The sequence below is a fragment of the Mirounga angustirostris genome, unplaced genomic scaffold (genome assembly GCF_029215605.1).
Source record: "Mirounga angustirostris isolate CCGP_5_RB_7025 unplaced genomic scaffold, mMirAng1.0.hap1 SCAF_2, whole genome shotgun sequence".
Classification (NCBI taxonomy): Eukaryota; Metazoa; Chordata; class Mammalia; order Carnivora; family Phocidae; genus Mirounga; species Mirounga angustirostris.
Window position 1 is genome coordinate 40,052,161 of NW_026991710.1, and position 14,814 is coordinate 40,066,974.

The window sequence follows — 14,814 nt, forward strand, 5'->3', positions numbered from 1 at the left end:
CAGAAAAAGAAGTCGACACAGTCAAATTGCAAAAAAAGTCAGGCTTTCTATACCTTCAAAGTTACATATTAATTTAATCCAAAATTGATAGAAAATGTTCACATAGACTCAGCCTTACCTGGCCATTCCAAAATCTGATACTTTCACAACTCCCGCTTCATTTACTAGACAATTTCTGGCAGCCTGGAAAACAACATTTCAATGGTCTATTAGTTACAAAGTTCTACAAAGTAGAAAAATATAAATTCTGTTTATATTAAATTTAATATAGCCCAGTCAACATTTACAGAAGGCAGAAATGTCTCTTTATAAATTGGATTTATCCCTGTGGAAATGTCTCCAACAAATATTTGAAAAAATGGGTAGAAAGGTCAGGAAGTCATGTGCAATAAGACATGATTATATGACTTTGCCAATTGTCATACCTAAATGAAGACTAACAAGGTCAACCTACTTTTCCCCCCTCCCATTTCTATTCTTATTAAACTGTCAGATTTTCTTATTGATAATGACAACATCTCTTTAAGTCCTTAATCCAGGTTCTCATTAGGTGAGTTTAATAACACACAATAATCAAAGTGATAGGTAACTGATCTTTTACCCAACAGCTTTGCTCAGTGATTGGTCATCCTGATCTCAGTAAAAACAGCAACAACAACAACAACAAAAAACAGCCAGGTGTAACATAGTTTACCTTGTCATTTACAATGTTTCCAGTATATTGTGATATGACATATGAAATTGGTCAAACATAATTCTGGATTATTTAAATTATATTTTCTTGCCCATTCTTTAAGGGTAAAAGATTCAAGAAAACAGTTTGGTAAAAAGACATAGTATTTCGCAGAAGGAAAACATGATAACAATATTTTTAATGCCATATCCTATGGACTAAGCTGCATTTTTGTTCCCGACACTTCTAGCATTTTATTCTCTGTATGTGGCAATTCCACAGCAGGAGATTATTTCCGCTGAATGCATTTTAAGAGTCTCTTCTAAAGTTCCCCAGATTTGCCCCCATCTTCCTATGGGGATACCTTATCATTACTTCACTTCATGGTCAACAGCATTCTTTGCCCAAAAGACAGGAGCATCAGAATCTTCCCTTCAGGGGTGACACAAACCTACCATGGTGATGTCAATATCATAAGCACAAAATTATCAAAATTGCTTTCATCAAGATATGGTCTTTGTGGACAGATGTAGTCTGCCATACTCATGTAGGCATCCAATTTTCATCAGTTTTGAAAGTATAAAAAAAGAGGAAGGTACTTAGTTCACAACTTTCAATATGACAGAGAGATGTTCTTTATCATCACTGAGCATAATAACAATAATGAATGTTATCTATATCACATCTATCTTACAGAGTCCTTTGCCCCAATCACATAATGCGATCTTTAAAACAGTCTTGTAAAGGAAAAGCCCAAGACCAGATGGCTTCACTAGTGAATTTTGGGATATGACACCAAAAGCACAAGCAACAAAAGCAAAAATAAATAACTGATCTACATCAAACTAAAAACCTTTGCATAGCAAAGGAAACAGTCAACAAAATAAAAAGGGAAACTACAGAATGGGAAAAACAATTTGTAAAACCATATATCTGATAAAGAGTTAAAATATAAAGTACATAAGGAACTCATACAACTCAATACCAAAGAAGCAAATAATCCAATTTTTAAAAGGAGCAAAGAACCTGAATATACAATTAAAAAAAAAAAACCCACATACAAATGGCCAACAGGTACATGAAAAGGTGCTCAACATCATTAATCATCAGGTAAATGCAAATCAAAACCACAATGAGATGTCACCTCACACCTGTCAGGATGGCTATTACCAAAAACACAAGAGATGGGCGCCTGGGTGGCTCAGTCACTAAGCGTCTGCCTTTGGCTCAGGTCATGGTCCCAGGGTCCTGGGATCGAGTCCCACATTGGGCTCCCTGCTCGGCGGGAAGCCTGCTTCTCCCTCTCCCCACTCCCCCTGCTTGTGTTCCTCTCTCGCTGTGTCTCTCTGTTGAATAAATAAAAAAACAAAAACAAAAAACACAAGAGATGACAATAGTTGTCAAGGAAGAAAAAGTGGAGAAAGGGGAACCCTTGTATACTATTTTTGGGAATGTAACTTGGTACAGCCATTACAGAAAACAGCATGGGGTTTACTCAAAAAATTAAAAAATAGAACTACCATATGATCCAGCAATTCCACGTCTAAATACATACAAAAGAAAATGAAATCAGCACCTCAAAGAGATGTCTGAACTCCCATATTCATAGGAGTATTACATAATAGCCAAGCTATGAAATAATCTAACTGTCCATCAATGGATGAGTGAATAAAGATGATGTGGTATATCTATACGGTGGAATATTATTCAGCCATAAAAAAAAAAATCTTGTTGGGTGCCTGGGTGGCTCAGTCGTTAAGCGGCTGCCTTCAGCTCAGGTCATGATCCCAGAGTCCTGGGATCGAGTCCCACATCGGGCTCCCTGCTCAGTGGGAGGCCTGCTTCTCCCTCTCCCACTTCCCCTGCTTGTGTTTCTGCTCTCGCTGTCTCTGTCTCTGTCAAATAAATAAATTAAATCTTTAAAAAAAAAAAAATCTTGTCATTGTGGCAACACAGATGAACCTGGAGGGCATTATGCTAAAGAAAGACAAATACCCTATGATATCATTTATATATGGACTCTTAAAAAAAAGAATGTAGAACTCAGTATGTTCTGAGGAGCTAATGGATAGCATAACTATAATAATACTTTATTGTTTACTTGCAATTTACTAAGAAAGTACATCTTAAGCATTCTCACCACACGTGAGGTATGGATATAATTAACTTGACTTTGATAATCATTTCATAATGTATGCATATATCAAGTCATTATGTTGTTTACTTTAAGTATATGCAATTTTGTCAATTATACCTCAATAAAGCTGGGGGGAAAACAGTCTTGTGAGCAAACCAATATTATAACCCACCTACAATTTACAGATGCAGAAAAAGAATCTAAGAGAGATTGGATAACTACCCTAAAACACATCTAGAAGTCAAGTCTTCCACTCACAAATATTCAACTCTTTATTATGCCCTAAGTCTAGAGATCGCATAATACAGTAGCTACAGTGTAGACTCTGGAGCTGAACTCTCTGGGTTCAAATTCTGACTCCACACTATACTTGACTATTGGTAAGTTATTTTATCCTATTTACACCTCAGTTTCCTCATCTGTAAAGTGAGAATAATAATCATAGGTACTTCTCATGATTACATGAGTTGATATATGTTAATACCTATAAAAGCAATGACTGTTTAAGGTGATTGTTAATTTTTTTTAAATGTTTTGCTGCTATTGCAGAAGAAATGCATCCATGCTTTATGACAAGAAAGTTAAAACTAAAACATGGAAAAATCCCAGGTAGAGAATCACGTTCTTTTTGGTGAAAGAATCACCTTCAAGGTTTAACAGGAACTGACAGTTCTGTCATCGTGCTGAAAATAGACACATTTGAGGAAAACAGGCAGAGAAGAAAAAGAGAAAAGAAAGAATAGAGGAGATAGGGAGACAGAGTCAGGGGAGGGGAAAAATTACGAAGTGTCTTCATCACAATACTTTAGAACCAATAATAGATTCCTTTTTCTAGTATTTTCAGGAGTTAATGTGGGCCTCCATGTTTTCCCAGTGACTTCAGAAATCAGGAAAATAAACCAAGGATTTCTGTTATGGCTTCTGCTTACATTGTGTGAGGTGGAAAAGAGTTTAGGATTTAGTAAAAGGAGGAGTCAACCCTTAACTTCCCCATTTGTCACCTTAGGTAAGTCATTTCACTTCTCTCAAGCTAATTTTCTTATCAAACAACAATGATCAGAAAGACTGTTGTGACTAGCTATCACATGAGATTCTTATGGAGATCAAATAGTTAATATATGGTAAGTTGCTTAGAAACAATGACCTATGTAGTTACATATTATTTATGCAATTGCTTATGTAATTATGTATTATATGTGTTAGATTTGATCAAGATTTTTCTGTTAAAATTATGAGGCAAGTTAAATTTACCAGGTTTAAAGATAACGGTGAAACATCGTTGAGAACAGAAATTGGATATTAATACATCATTGCTCATTTGCTGCCCCGGTGTTACAAAGGAATTCGGCCACTGAATGGGAATACGGGTGGTTAGGATTACCAGATCTCTGTGGATGAAGCTGTTTCTTTCCAGGTACTCCATCCCTTCACACACATCTTGACACATGCTCAGCAGCACATCTCTACTAAAATGACCTTGTCTCTGTCGGAGGAAATTCAGAAGACAGCCCCTTTCCATGAACTCGGTAACAATGTAAATCGGCTTCTGCTGGGTGCATACACCATAAAGCTGCACTAGCTTCGGGTGTGTCAGCTTCCTGGGAGGGAAGTCATGCATACACACAGTTACTATAGGAAAAGAAACGTGCAGGGCTATTAGCTGATGAGAGGCTACTTTTTAATGCAAAAAGAGGAACCAGAAAGAACCGGTACTTACATCATCACTTTAGCTTCTTCTATAAAGTCCTCCTCACACATGGCACCTTCCCTAATAGCTTTGATTGCCACTTTGTACTGAGCTCTCCACTTGCCTAGCCTCACCACTCCGAACAGTCCGCTGCCCAGTTCCCTCATAAAGGTCAGCTCTGAAGGATTGATCTCCCATTTTTCTGTGAGACAGAGGGGGAAAGTGATAACATTTAATAAGGAGAACACAGCATGAATCAGTGGGAAACAGAGAAACGACAACCAGTCAATGTCAAAGTTACAGGATAATACAATTATCATTAAAACATAGAACAGACTTGCAACCTATCTAAACTGCAAAAGGTGGCTTTCCAGCCTCTGGGGAGGATGTACTCCCTTCTAAGCCATCATAATATAACCAAAGTGAACAACAGAAGGCAAGAAGATGCTGAATAAGAGACTAATAATAATAGAGCTTAAAAGTACTTAGAAAAAAACTAGATCAAATACTTACTCCTTTACCATTCTTCCCCCTCGGCTTGTTGCACCCCACCCCCAATTATATCAGGTTGTAAAGAATTTAATCCTCTGTTTAAAAGGCTTTTGCTAGAAGGAACAAAGACAATCAAGTTGGATGCCTTCTTTATTACCTCCATCCTCACTTTCCTGTGATTAACCAATCAAGCTGGTGAGAACCAGAAAAGGATTTGATTTATTTTAGAAATAACATGGTAATGCTTATTTTTCACCGAGAAAGTTTTCTGCTGAATTATGAATAAGGATGAAAACAGAAAATCTAGGGTTACCATAGCTACAAGCATAATCATCTAAAACCCCATACTATAAAACTGTAAAAACAATTCTACTATGTGGAATTCTAAACATCTGAATTGGTCTTGTGATAATGGATTTTTTTTCCTAAGGAAAATTAGCCAGTGGAACTACAAAATGAGTTACCATAGCTGAATCCTGCAGTGGTTGGTGCATTCTTCTCCTTCGTACTAACTGGGTACCGCAGTCTTGTGACAAGTCCTGGAAGTCAGAGAAAGCACTGAAATTGAATTCATCCTTTTTTTTTTTTTTAAGATTTTATTTATTTGACAGAGAGAGAGAGACAGTGAGAGAGGGAACACAAGCAGTGGGAGTGGGAGGGGGAGAAGCAGGCTTCCCGCAGAGCAGGGAGCCTGATGCGGGGCTCGATCCCAGGACCCTGGGATCATGACCTGAGCCGAAGGCAGACGCTTAACGACTGAGCCACCCATTCTGCATGGGAAAGCACTAAACTTAGACACTCATGTATAAAGGCCGTTCATTTATCCACTTAGTGCTCATCCTCTGTGTACATACAGCACTCTGCTATAGCTAACAAAAAATAAAAAGAAAGGAAGGCAGGCAGGAAGAAGATGATCCTGTTCTTTGAATTGACAATTTTTATGGAACATAAAAAACTTTTTTACATATATATGTTTTTATTCACTCAACAAACATTTCCTTTTCAATACAACAGTGTTTACCAAGCACTGAGCTAGCATATTCTTAAACATTTTTTAAAATGTTAAAAAAGGTGGGGCGCCTGGGTGGCTCAGTTGGTTCAGCGTCTGCCTTTGGCTGAGGTCATGATCCCAGGGTCCTAGGATCGAGCTCCAAATCGGGCTCCCTGCTCAGCAGAGAGTCTGCTTCTCTCTCTCTCTCCCTCTGCCTCTCCCCACTGCTGGTTCTCTCTCTCTCAAATAAATAATAATAAATAATAAATAAATAAAATCTTTAAAAAAATAAGTAAAATGTTAAAAGGTTTCTAACAGCTATTATCAATTATTATTTCATGGTCTTTTCCAATATGATCTGAACTATGAAAGGGAATTAAGGGAATTACTAGTCTATTAAAAATTAAAGTGATTCACCTTGAATAACTCAATACTAGTAAGCTTAGTATAAATATGGGGCTTTAAAATATCAACAGCTGGGACCCAAATAGCTAAAGCAACGCTGAAAAAGCAAAGCAAAGCTGGAGACATAATGATTCCAGACTTCAAGCTATAATACAAAGCTGTAGTCATCAAGACAGTATGGAACTGGCACAAAAACAGACACATAGATCAATGGAACAGAATAGAAAACCCAAAAATGGACCCATAAGGTTAACTTATCTTCGACAAAGCAGGAAAAAATATTCAATGGAAAAAAGACAGTCTCTTCAACAAGCGGTGTTCAGAAAACTGGACAGCAACAGAGGAATGAAACTGGACCACTTTCTCATACCATACACAAAATAAATTCAAAATGGATGAAAGACCTAAACGTGAGATAGGAAACCATCAAAATCCCAGAGAAGAACACAGGCAGTAACCTCTTTGACCTCAGCCATAGCAACTTCTTACTAGACATGTCTCTGGAGGCAAGGGAAACAAAAGCAAAAACGAACTATTGGGACTTTATCAAGATAAAAATCTTTTTTTTTAAAAAAGATTTTTATTTATTTATTTGACATACAGAGAGAGAGCGAGCACAAGCAGGGGGAGCCGCAGGCAGATGGAGAGGGAGAAGCAGGCTCTCCGCTGAGCAGGGAGCCCGATGCGGGACTTGATCCCAGGACCCTGGGATCATGACCTGGGCTGAAGACAGACGCTTAACTGACTGAGCCACCCAAGCACCCAAGATAAAAACCTTCTGCACAGCGAAGGAAACAATCAATAAAACTAAAAGGTAACCTATGGAATGGAAGAAGGTATTTGCAAATGTCTTATGAGATAAAGGGCTAGTATCCAAAATTTACAAAGAACTTACCAAATTCAAAACCCAAAAAACAAATTATTCCAGTTAATTTAATGTTAATCCAGTTAAGAAATGGCAGAAGACATAAGTAGATATTTTTCCAAAGAAGACATCCAGATGGCTAACAGACACATGAAAAAATCTTCAACATCACTCGGCATCAGGGAAATACAAACCAAAACCACAATGAGATACCACCTCACACCTGTAAGAATGGCTAAAATTAACAACACAGGAAACAACAGGTGTTGGTGAGGATGTGGAGAAAGGAGAAACCTCTTACACTGTTGGTGGGAATGCAAGCTGGTATAGCCACTCTGGAAAACAGTATGAGGGTTCCTCAAAGAGTTAAAAATAGAACTACCCTATAATCTAGCCATTGCACTACTAGGTATTTACCCAAAGGATACAAAAATACTGATTCAAAGGGATATATGCACCCCAATGTTTATAGTAGCATTATCAACAATATCCAAACTTGGGCACCTGGGTGGCTCAGTTGGTTAAGCATTTGCCTTCAGCTCAGGTCATGATCCCAGGGTTCTGGGATGGAGTCCCACATGGGGCTCCCTGCTCAGTGGGGAGCCTGCTTCTCCCTCTCCTCCCTGCTCATGCTCTCTCTCACTATCTCTGTCTGTCTCTCTCTCAAATAAATAATAAATAAAATCTTTAAAAAAAAAAAATAGCCAAACTATGGAAAGATCCCAAGTGTCCATCGACTGATGAATGGATAAAGAAGAGGTACACACACACACACATACATACACAATAGAATACTACCCAGCCATCAAAAAGAATGAAATCTTGCCATTTGCAACGATGTGGATGGAGCTAGAGGGTATTATGCTAAGTGAAATAAGTCAGTCAGAGAAAGACAAATACTGTATGATTTCACTCATCTGTGGAATTTAAGAAACAAAACAGATGAACATATGGGAGGGAGGAAAAAAAGAGAGAGGGAAACAAACCATAAGAGACTCTTAACGGGGACGCCTGGGTGCCTCAGTTGGTTGAGTGCCTGCCTTCAGCTTGGGTCATGATCCTGGAGTCCCGGGATCCAGCCCTGCATCGGGCCCCCTGCTCAGGGGGAGTCTGCTTCTCCCTCTCTCTTTGCTCCTCCCCTGCTCATGCTCTCTCTCTCTCGCTCACTCACTCTCTCTTAGAAAAATAAGTAACACTTTTTTAAAAAGAGAGAGAGAGGCTCTTAACGATAGAGAACAAACTGAGGGTAGATGGAAGGAGGTGGGGGATGGGCTACATGGGTGATGGGTATTAAGAAGGGCACTTATGATGAACACTGGGTGTTGTATGTAAGTGATGAACCACTTAATTCTACTCCTGAAACCAATATTATGCTGTATGTTAACTAACTAGAATTAAATAAAAATTTGGGGGAAAAATGAAATAAAATACCAACAACTGGGAATACCAACCACTGGAAATCAGTGAGGTAGGTTAGACACTTCAACGTAAGTTGCTTACAGCACTAGATTTGAAGAAAGGCAGATATCTCTCCTATGGGCATACATAGCACTCTGTGTTTCTTCGATTATAGCATATCTCACAGTAACTTTAAATTGTTCTATACTTCTCTGTCTCCCCCACCAGACGGTAAAAGATCTGAGAGAGACAGGATCAATGACTAGCTAGTCCACCATAGCCTCCCTAGAGCCAGGCACAGTTCCTGGCATGTAACAGGTACTCAAGTCATGTTTGCTAGATGAGTGAATTTAGATAATGGTGAAGAATAAAATTTATACAAGAACACACACACACACATACACACAAAAGAAAGAAAGAAGGGAATGTGAACACTACAAAAGAAAATAACAGAATAAGAGATAAGAAAAAGTTCTTTGGGGGATAAATTGATATGAAAGTAACTCTTCACATGTTAAACACAGAGTTAACATATAACCCAGCAAATTAACTCCTAGGTAAGTCACCAAGAGAAATGAAAGATATTTCCATGCAAAAACTTGTACACAAATGTTCACAGCAGCATTACTCATAACAGCCAAAATGTGGAAACAACCCAGATGTCTACCAACTGATGAATGATGACAAAATGGATTAAAAAAAATTAAGAGTGGATTATTTGTCAATAAAAAGGAATGGAGCGCTTATACAGGCTACAATATGGACAAATGTCAGAAACATTATGTTAAGTCACTCAAGCCAGTTACAACAGACTACATATTATATGATTCCATTTATATGAAATGTCCAGAACAGGCAAATCTATAGAGACAGCAAGTAGATTACTGGTTGCCAGGGGCTGGACTGATGAAAGGGGGCTGAGGGGTGATAGGTGATGGGTACAAGGTTTCTTTTGGGGATGATGAAAATGTTCTTAGATTATAGGATACTTGGTACCACTCTAAATATACTAATGACCCATGAACTGTATACTTTAAATGGGTGATTCTTATGATATTTAAATTATACCCCTATAACTGTTCCTATCATTATCTGAGAACATGGGCATAAATATGGTTTCTGGTTTTGGTGTTTGGTTTGTTCCCACTCTGGTAGTAAGTATAGCAGAGATTCAGGAAGATGGAAAACTTGTCCAGGACATGATTACTCTAGTCTCTGGAATCCAACAGCAGAGCCCTAAGCCCTGGGCTTGTGTGCTAGCTTCTGCGACATCTCTGACATAGACGTATCTTGGGTTTTAGTTTCATACAGTTAAAGAAAGGAAACTATTCAACGACACTTTTCAAGATGGTAAGGCAGATTTTATTTAGGACCACTGTGATTTGGTATAGGGACCACAGCAATGGGATTTTAGAGTTCGAGAGAGATTGGGTTCAACTCCAAATATAGCACGGACAAATGGGAATTTATAGACAAAGAGCAGAGTTGGAGTCCGTGGATGGAAAATTGCTAAGAGAAATGCTGGGGACTGGGTGGTTCTGGGATACACCTATCTAAGAGGATCTTGCTGAAGACAAGCCAGGGTAACCAGACATCACCTGGTAGAAAATAAGAAATCTGAGATAGATACTGTGTGTGAGCAGATATCAGATGTTAAGGTGGGACTTCTGGTTAAACTGACTTGGCAGGGTTCTTGCTAAAAACTGGATTTTACAAGAAAGTGCACAAATGGGTCTAGGAGATGGTTCGGGAGTCTGACTAAAGCTTGGTCAAGCAAAGAATCTTTGTCAGTACCACAGGTATAAATCACAGAAATGTGAACATTTATCATATGCAACAAGAATAACTCATGTCCTAAGGGCAAGACAGCTTTTTATGAGACTTAATATTATTTCTATTTTTTCTTTGTATATATCACTTCCTTAATATGCAATAATTTTAAATTAATCATATTCTATAATTAACTATAAATTGAAACTGCCCAAGGAAAAATCCATCACAATGTCTGATCATTTTAATCACGACTCTATATTTGAAAAATGTTTTAATAGATCACTTACCTGCTGCATTGTGCTTATGATATTCAATAATCTCAGGAATTGAACCAAATGCATGTTTTTCTGCCAGATAGTACTTCTTTGGGGATGTTGTTGTTTCCTTTATATGATAATGCCTGAAACCTGACGAGCCCTCACTGAAACGAAAATCCAAATGTGTTAGCACCAAGTTGGAATAATGTAACTTCATTCTTAAGATATTTTCCACCAGGCAACCACAGGTCCCTACATATAGCCCCTTCTATTCTCTGCACAACTTTTATTTTTTCCCCATGTTCTTCTTAGCTTCGCCTTTCACATTAATAGGTGGAAGTTTTTAAAGTGGTCACTGATAACATACTTGGCCCTTGCATGAGATTATGAAAGAGAAGATTTACCAATTCCATTTCCCAACAGTTAAAAGTCTTAAAATAGTTATTAGCTGACTACTGTTCTTTGTTCCTGCTATTGATGTAAACTTGCAAACATCTAGAAGACTTATGCTTCTAAAAACGAATAAGCTGACTTATAAAAAATGTACAAATTCTATTTTAGATATCTTCTTAGAACACAGATCTCCTCAAGTCATCTCTTGCTAAAGATCCTTTCAAGAGAACTCCCTCTGCTCTTAAAGCTCCTTGACATTGATGTGAGCTGACCTCTACTTTTATCTCGTAGGGTTCGCTTTCCTCCCTCACCCCGCCCCTCCCGTTCCAGCTATAATACGCTTTTGTCAGTTCCTGGAACTCACAATATCCTCACTCAATTCTGGGTCTAGGCAGTTTCCTAAATCAGAAACACTCTTTCCCCTCCCTCCAACTTCCGCCCTCATCACCCATCAGGTCTGGCTAGATGTCCCCAGACTACATTTGTGACGAACTGGGATATCTCTGGGCTGTGTACCACCCCCCACACATACACACATTCTCTCCAAGCATAGGACTTACTCATGTACTACCATAACTGCCTCTTTGCTTGTCTGAATCCCCCACTAAGCTATCAGAAGGCAGAGTCAGTGCCTACTTTGTTCACTGTGATATCCTTAGTGCTTAGCGCAATGCACAATAATTATTTCTTGAATGTTGCTAAAATTTCTATAGACATTCTCAACAGATATATATACATATATATATATATATACACATGCATACACATATATGTATATGTATATATATGTGTGTGTGTGTATATATATATGTATATATATGGAAAACCATAAGAAAAATTACCAAGTATAGGAAATATGGATATAAGGAAGTATGAATATAAAAAACAGGACAGACTTCAGAAATCAAATTTAGATTTTCTTATTTAATGCTAAAATGCAGCATATTTTTTGAGATTTAGGAATCCATACAAACTATATAAAAACTCTTAGAGAGGGAGAGATGATTGAGTACTTACCCTCCAAACTTTGTATAAAGGGAGACTGTGTACATGCCTGGTTGACTGGAATCCCTTACCATGAAACCACCTTCTTTATCCTAAAATCCAAGTTAAGAAAAATTTTTCAATCCAATAACAAGTATCAATGCCATAGGGAAGATTCAGGAAACCAATCTTACAATTTCATGATTATTCCTTGCCTAGAAAATCTGCTTTGGAGAAGCACAACTTACCAACAGCACGCAACTGTATGACTTTCCCCTTCACTTTACTGTGCTATGAGATTAGTTCAAGAAAGTATTCTCACAGTTCCCCACAATCACAAATCCTCACACACACCAGCATGAGACATTTCAGCAAGATAGCTCTCAGGGCCCTTCCAGAAACAACTGACAAGATGTTGCAATTCCTTTAAGTTCTGGACATGTGGGGAAACAGTTACTGAAAAATGTATTTCTTTTTTTTTTTTTTTTTTGAAAAATGTATTTCTTAATAACTGGGTTTCATTTCATACATTTTTCATATTTGCTATAAGCTTTGAATCCTGACTCAGTATCATCTTCTATCCACATAGGATTTTTCCTGTAAATATCTCAGTGCTCTTTATAAGAACATTTTTTAAAAATCCTAATTCCCCTGGAAATCAATGTTAAATATCATTGTTCACAAAGGAGAGATGGAAGCACAAGTAAACCAAGCAGAGAAAACCAAAAGATGAAACAACACAGAATGACTAAAAGGTAAGTCCTTATCAGGTTTTAAGCCAAACAGCAAGAAACAGAAGCTAGCAACCTCCAATACCTCTCCACCAATACCACCACCATCAGTCTCCAGCTCTGAAATTGCTTTAAAATGAGAGTGTGTTTAGTAGTTGAAAACCAAAATAAATTTTATTATTAAGACAATGAATTAAATAAAGCCCCACAAATAAATTGGGTAAAAACAATTAGGTACAATCAATGATCATAATAGTTCACCGATCAGTAAAAAGTATAAGAGCTACCATATATTTATTGAGAGCTTACTCTGTTTTAGTAGGTTCTAATATGTGGATTTACTTAATCCTCAAAACAGTCCTATGAGACAGGTACTACTGTTAACCCCACTTTATTTCACAGGTAGGGAAATGGGGCACAAAGAGGTTGGGTAACTTGCCCCAGATCACACAGCTAGTGAGTAGCAGAGCCAAAATTTGGACCCTAGGTTTTCTAGCTACCCACTCACCTACAGCTGCCTCTCATGGTGGGGTCACCAGTGAGGCATATAAGGATTATGTCGGGGAGTAGGTGTGGTAACATATCATTTGAATCAAGAAGTCACCTTCTTTTGCTCTCAACATAAACTACAGAAATAAATACTACCACCTTGACTGGTGGTGATAAGCAGGAGATAAAACGAGAAAACATGGGTTTAAAAAAAATTGAGAACTATTACTAAATAGAATAACTAGATCACAAATGCAGAGAATTATACAGATCATCATCTAACCCAACCTCTTCATCTTACAGGTGGGCAAAACAGATGAGAAAAGTCACAACTAGATTCAGGTCTCCTTACTCAGTCCATTGCAGCTTCCTCTATACTATATCTTATCCTTTCATTTTATTTCTTTTTAAAGTGTAAGAATTTTAGTACATTTATTATGTATTATTATTTGGCACATTTATCTCTAAAGGCAACTAAATAGTTATTAAACCTTCATTTGTAAAAGATATCATGTAATATTGATGTAAATTATTTTTAAAAAGCAACTTCAAAAACTAATGATGTATGGTATGTTGGCTAATTGAATTTAAAATAAAAAAAGTAACTTCAAACAAAAAGGAAAAACACATTTAAGGACTAAAATCAAGGTAGCAGATAATAAATCAGTGAGAAAGGAAGTAAAGAAAGTGTTACCCATGGCTTTACCTATTAGTATGGGTTTAATTGTCTCCCCCTCACAAAAGATACATTGGAATCCTAACCCCCAGTACTTCAGAATTACTTGAGAGTTACAGATGGAATCGAGTTGAAATGAGATCAGTAGGCTGGGCCCTAATCTAATGATAGAATCCTTATATGAAAGGGAAATCTGGACATAGAGACAGAGGTGCATGGAGGGAAAAAAAGGCAGGATGCCCAGGACAGATCCCTCCCCCTCCCTCACAGCCGTCAGAAGGAGCCAACCCTGAGGGCATCCTGATTTCAAACTCTAACTCTAGAACCATGCGACAATACATTTCTGTTGCTTAAGCCACTCGGTGTGTGGTATCTTGTTTTGGTGGCCCCGGGAAACTAATACTATACCGATCCTCAATTTTACATGATTAAAAAGAAACACTTATATCACCCTATTTTTGAGGCTTTAGAAACAGGTATGTGAAATCACTTCTCAGAGATCTGTTACAATTAATTTGTGCTGAAACCAAACCCACAAAACAAGTACAAACACTTACTTCACTTCTGAGGAGCTGCTCTGCTTTGCTTCTATTCGTATTTCTGCAATACCACCTGAACAGAAAAAGAAGAACCCTTAAGGCCTCTGGTGTTTTAAATTATTTTTTATTCTTTTTAGGATTAAGGTAATACTGCCCATCAATAACAAATAAAATTAATAGGAATAAGACATTACTCACAATCTCAATAATATAGGCAACCACTAGTAACATTTGGATATATATACTTTCAGACTTTTTCTACCCACATATTCTTTTAAAGATTTTATTTATTCATTTGACAGAGAAAGACACAGTGAGAGAGGA

At 37.6% G+C, this 14,814-nt stretch overlaps 1 protein-coding gene and 1 long non-coding RNA gene across 9 annotated transcripts in view; one reads left to right on the forward strand and one right to left on the reverse strand.

Annotated features, from left to right (window-relative positions):
* LOC135363589 (uncharacterized) overlaps window positions 1–14,814 on the forward strand; it is an 85,648-nt gene that overhangs the window by 15,738 nt on the left and 55,096 nt on the right. For all 3 annotated transcript variants that reach the window (XR_010409392.1, XR_010409391.1, XR_010409390.1), the window contains exons 4-5: window positions 3,646–3,816; window positions 12,645–12,810. This is a non-coding gene — a long non-coding RNA (uncharacterized LOC135363589). The remainder of the gene's footprint in view (window positions 1–3,645; window positions 3,817–12,644; window positions 12,811–14,814) is intronic.
* TEC (tec protein tyrosine kinase) overlaps window positions 1–14,814 on the reverse strand; it is a 137,965-nt gene that overhangs the window by 5,256 nt on the left and 117,895 nt on the right. For 5 of the 6 annotated variants that reach the window (XM_045881188.3, XM_064584445.1, XM_064584448.1 and 2 more), the window contains exons 9-15: window positions 14,509–14,563; window positions 12,089–12,168; window positions 10,709–10,842; window positions 5,454–5,528; window positions 4,528–4,699; window positions 4,192–4,408; window positions 119–183 (exon numbers count right to left, since the gene is read on the reverse strand). In XM_045881188.3, the coding sequence (XP_045737144.1) occupies window positions 119–183; window positions 4,192–4,408; window positions 4,528–4,699; window positions 5,454–5,528; window positions 10,709–10,842; window positions 12,089–12,168; window positions 14,509–14,563 (798 nt within the window). Of the gene's footprint in view, window positions 1–118; window positions 184–1,824; window positions 2,020–4,191; window positions 4,409–4,527; window positions 4,700–5,453; window positions 5,529–10,708; window positions 10,843–12,088; window positions 12,169–14,508; window positions 14,564–14,814 lie in introns of those variants that run through there. The other variant, XR_010409388.1, reaches the window with a different exon arrangement.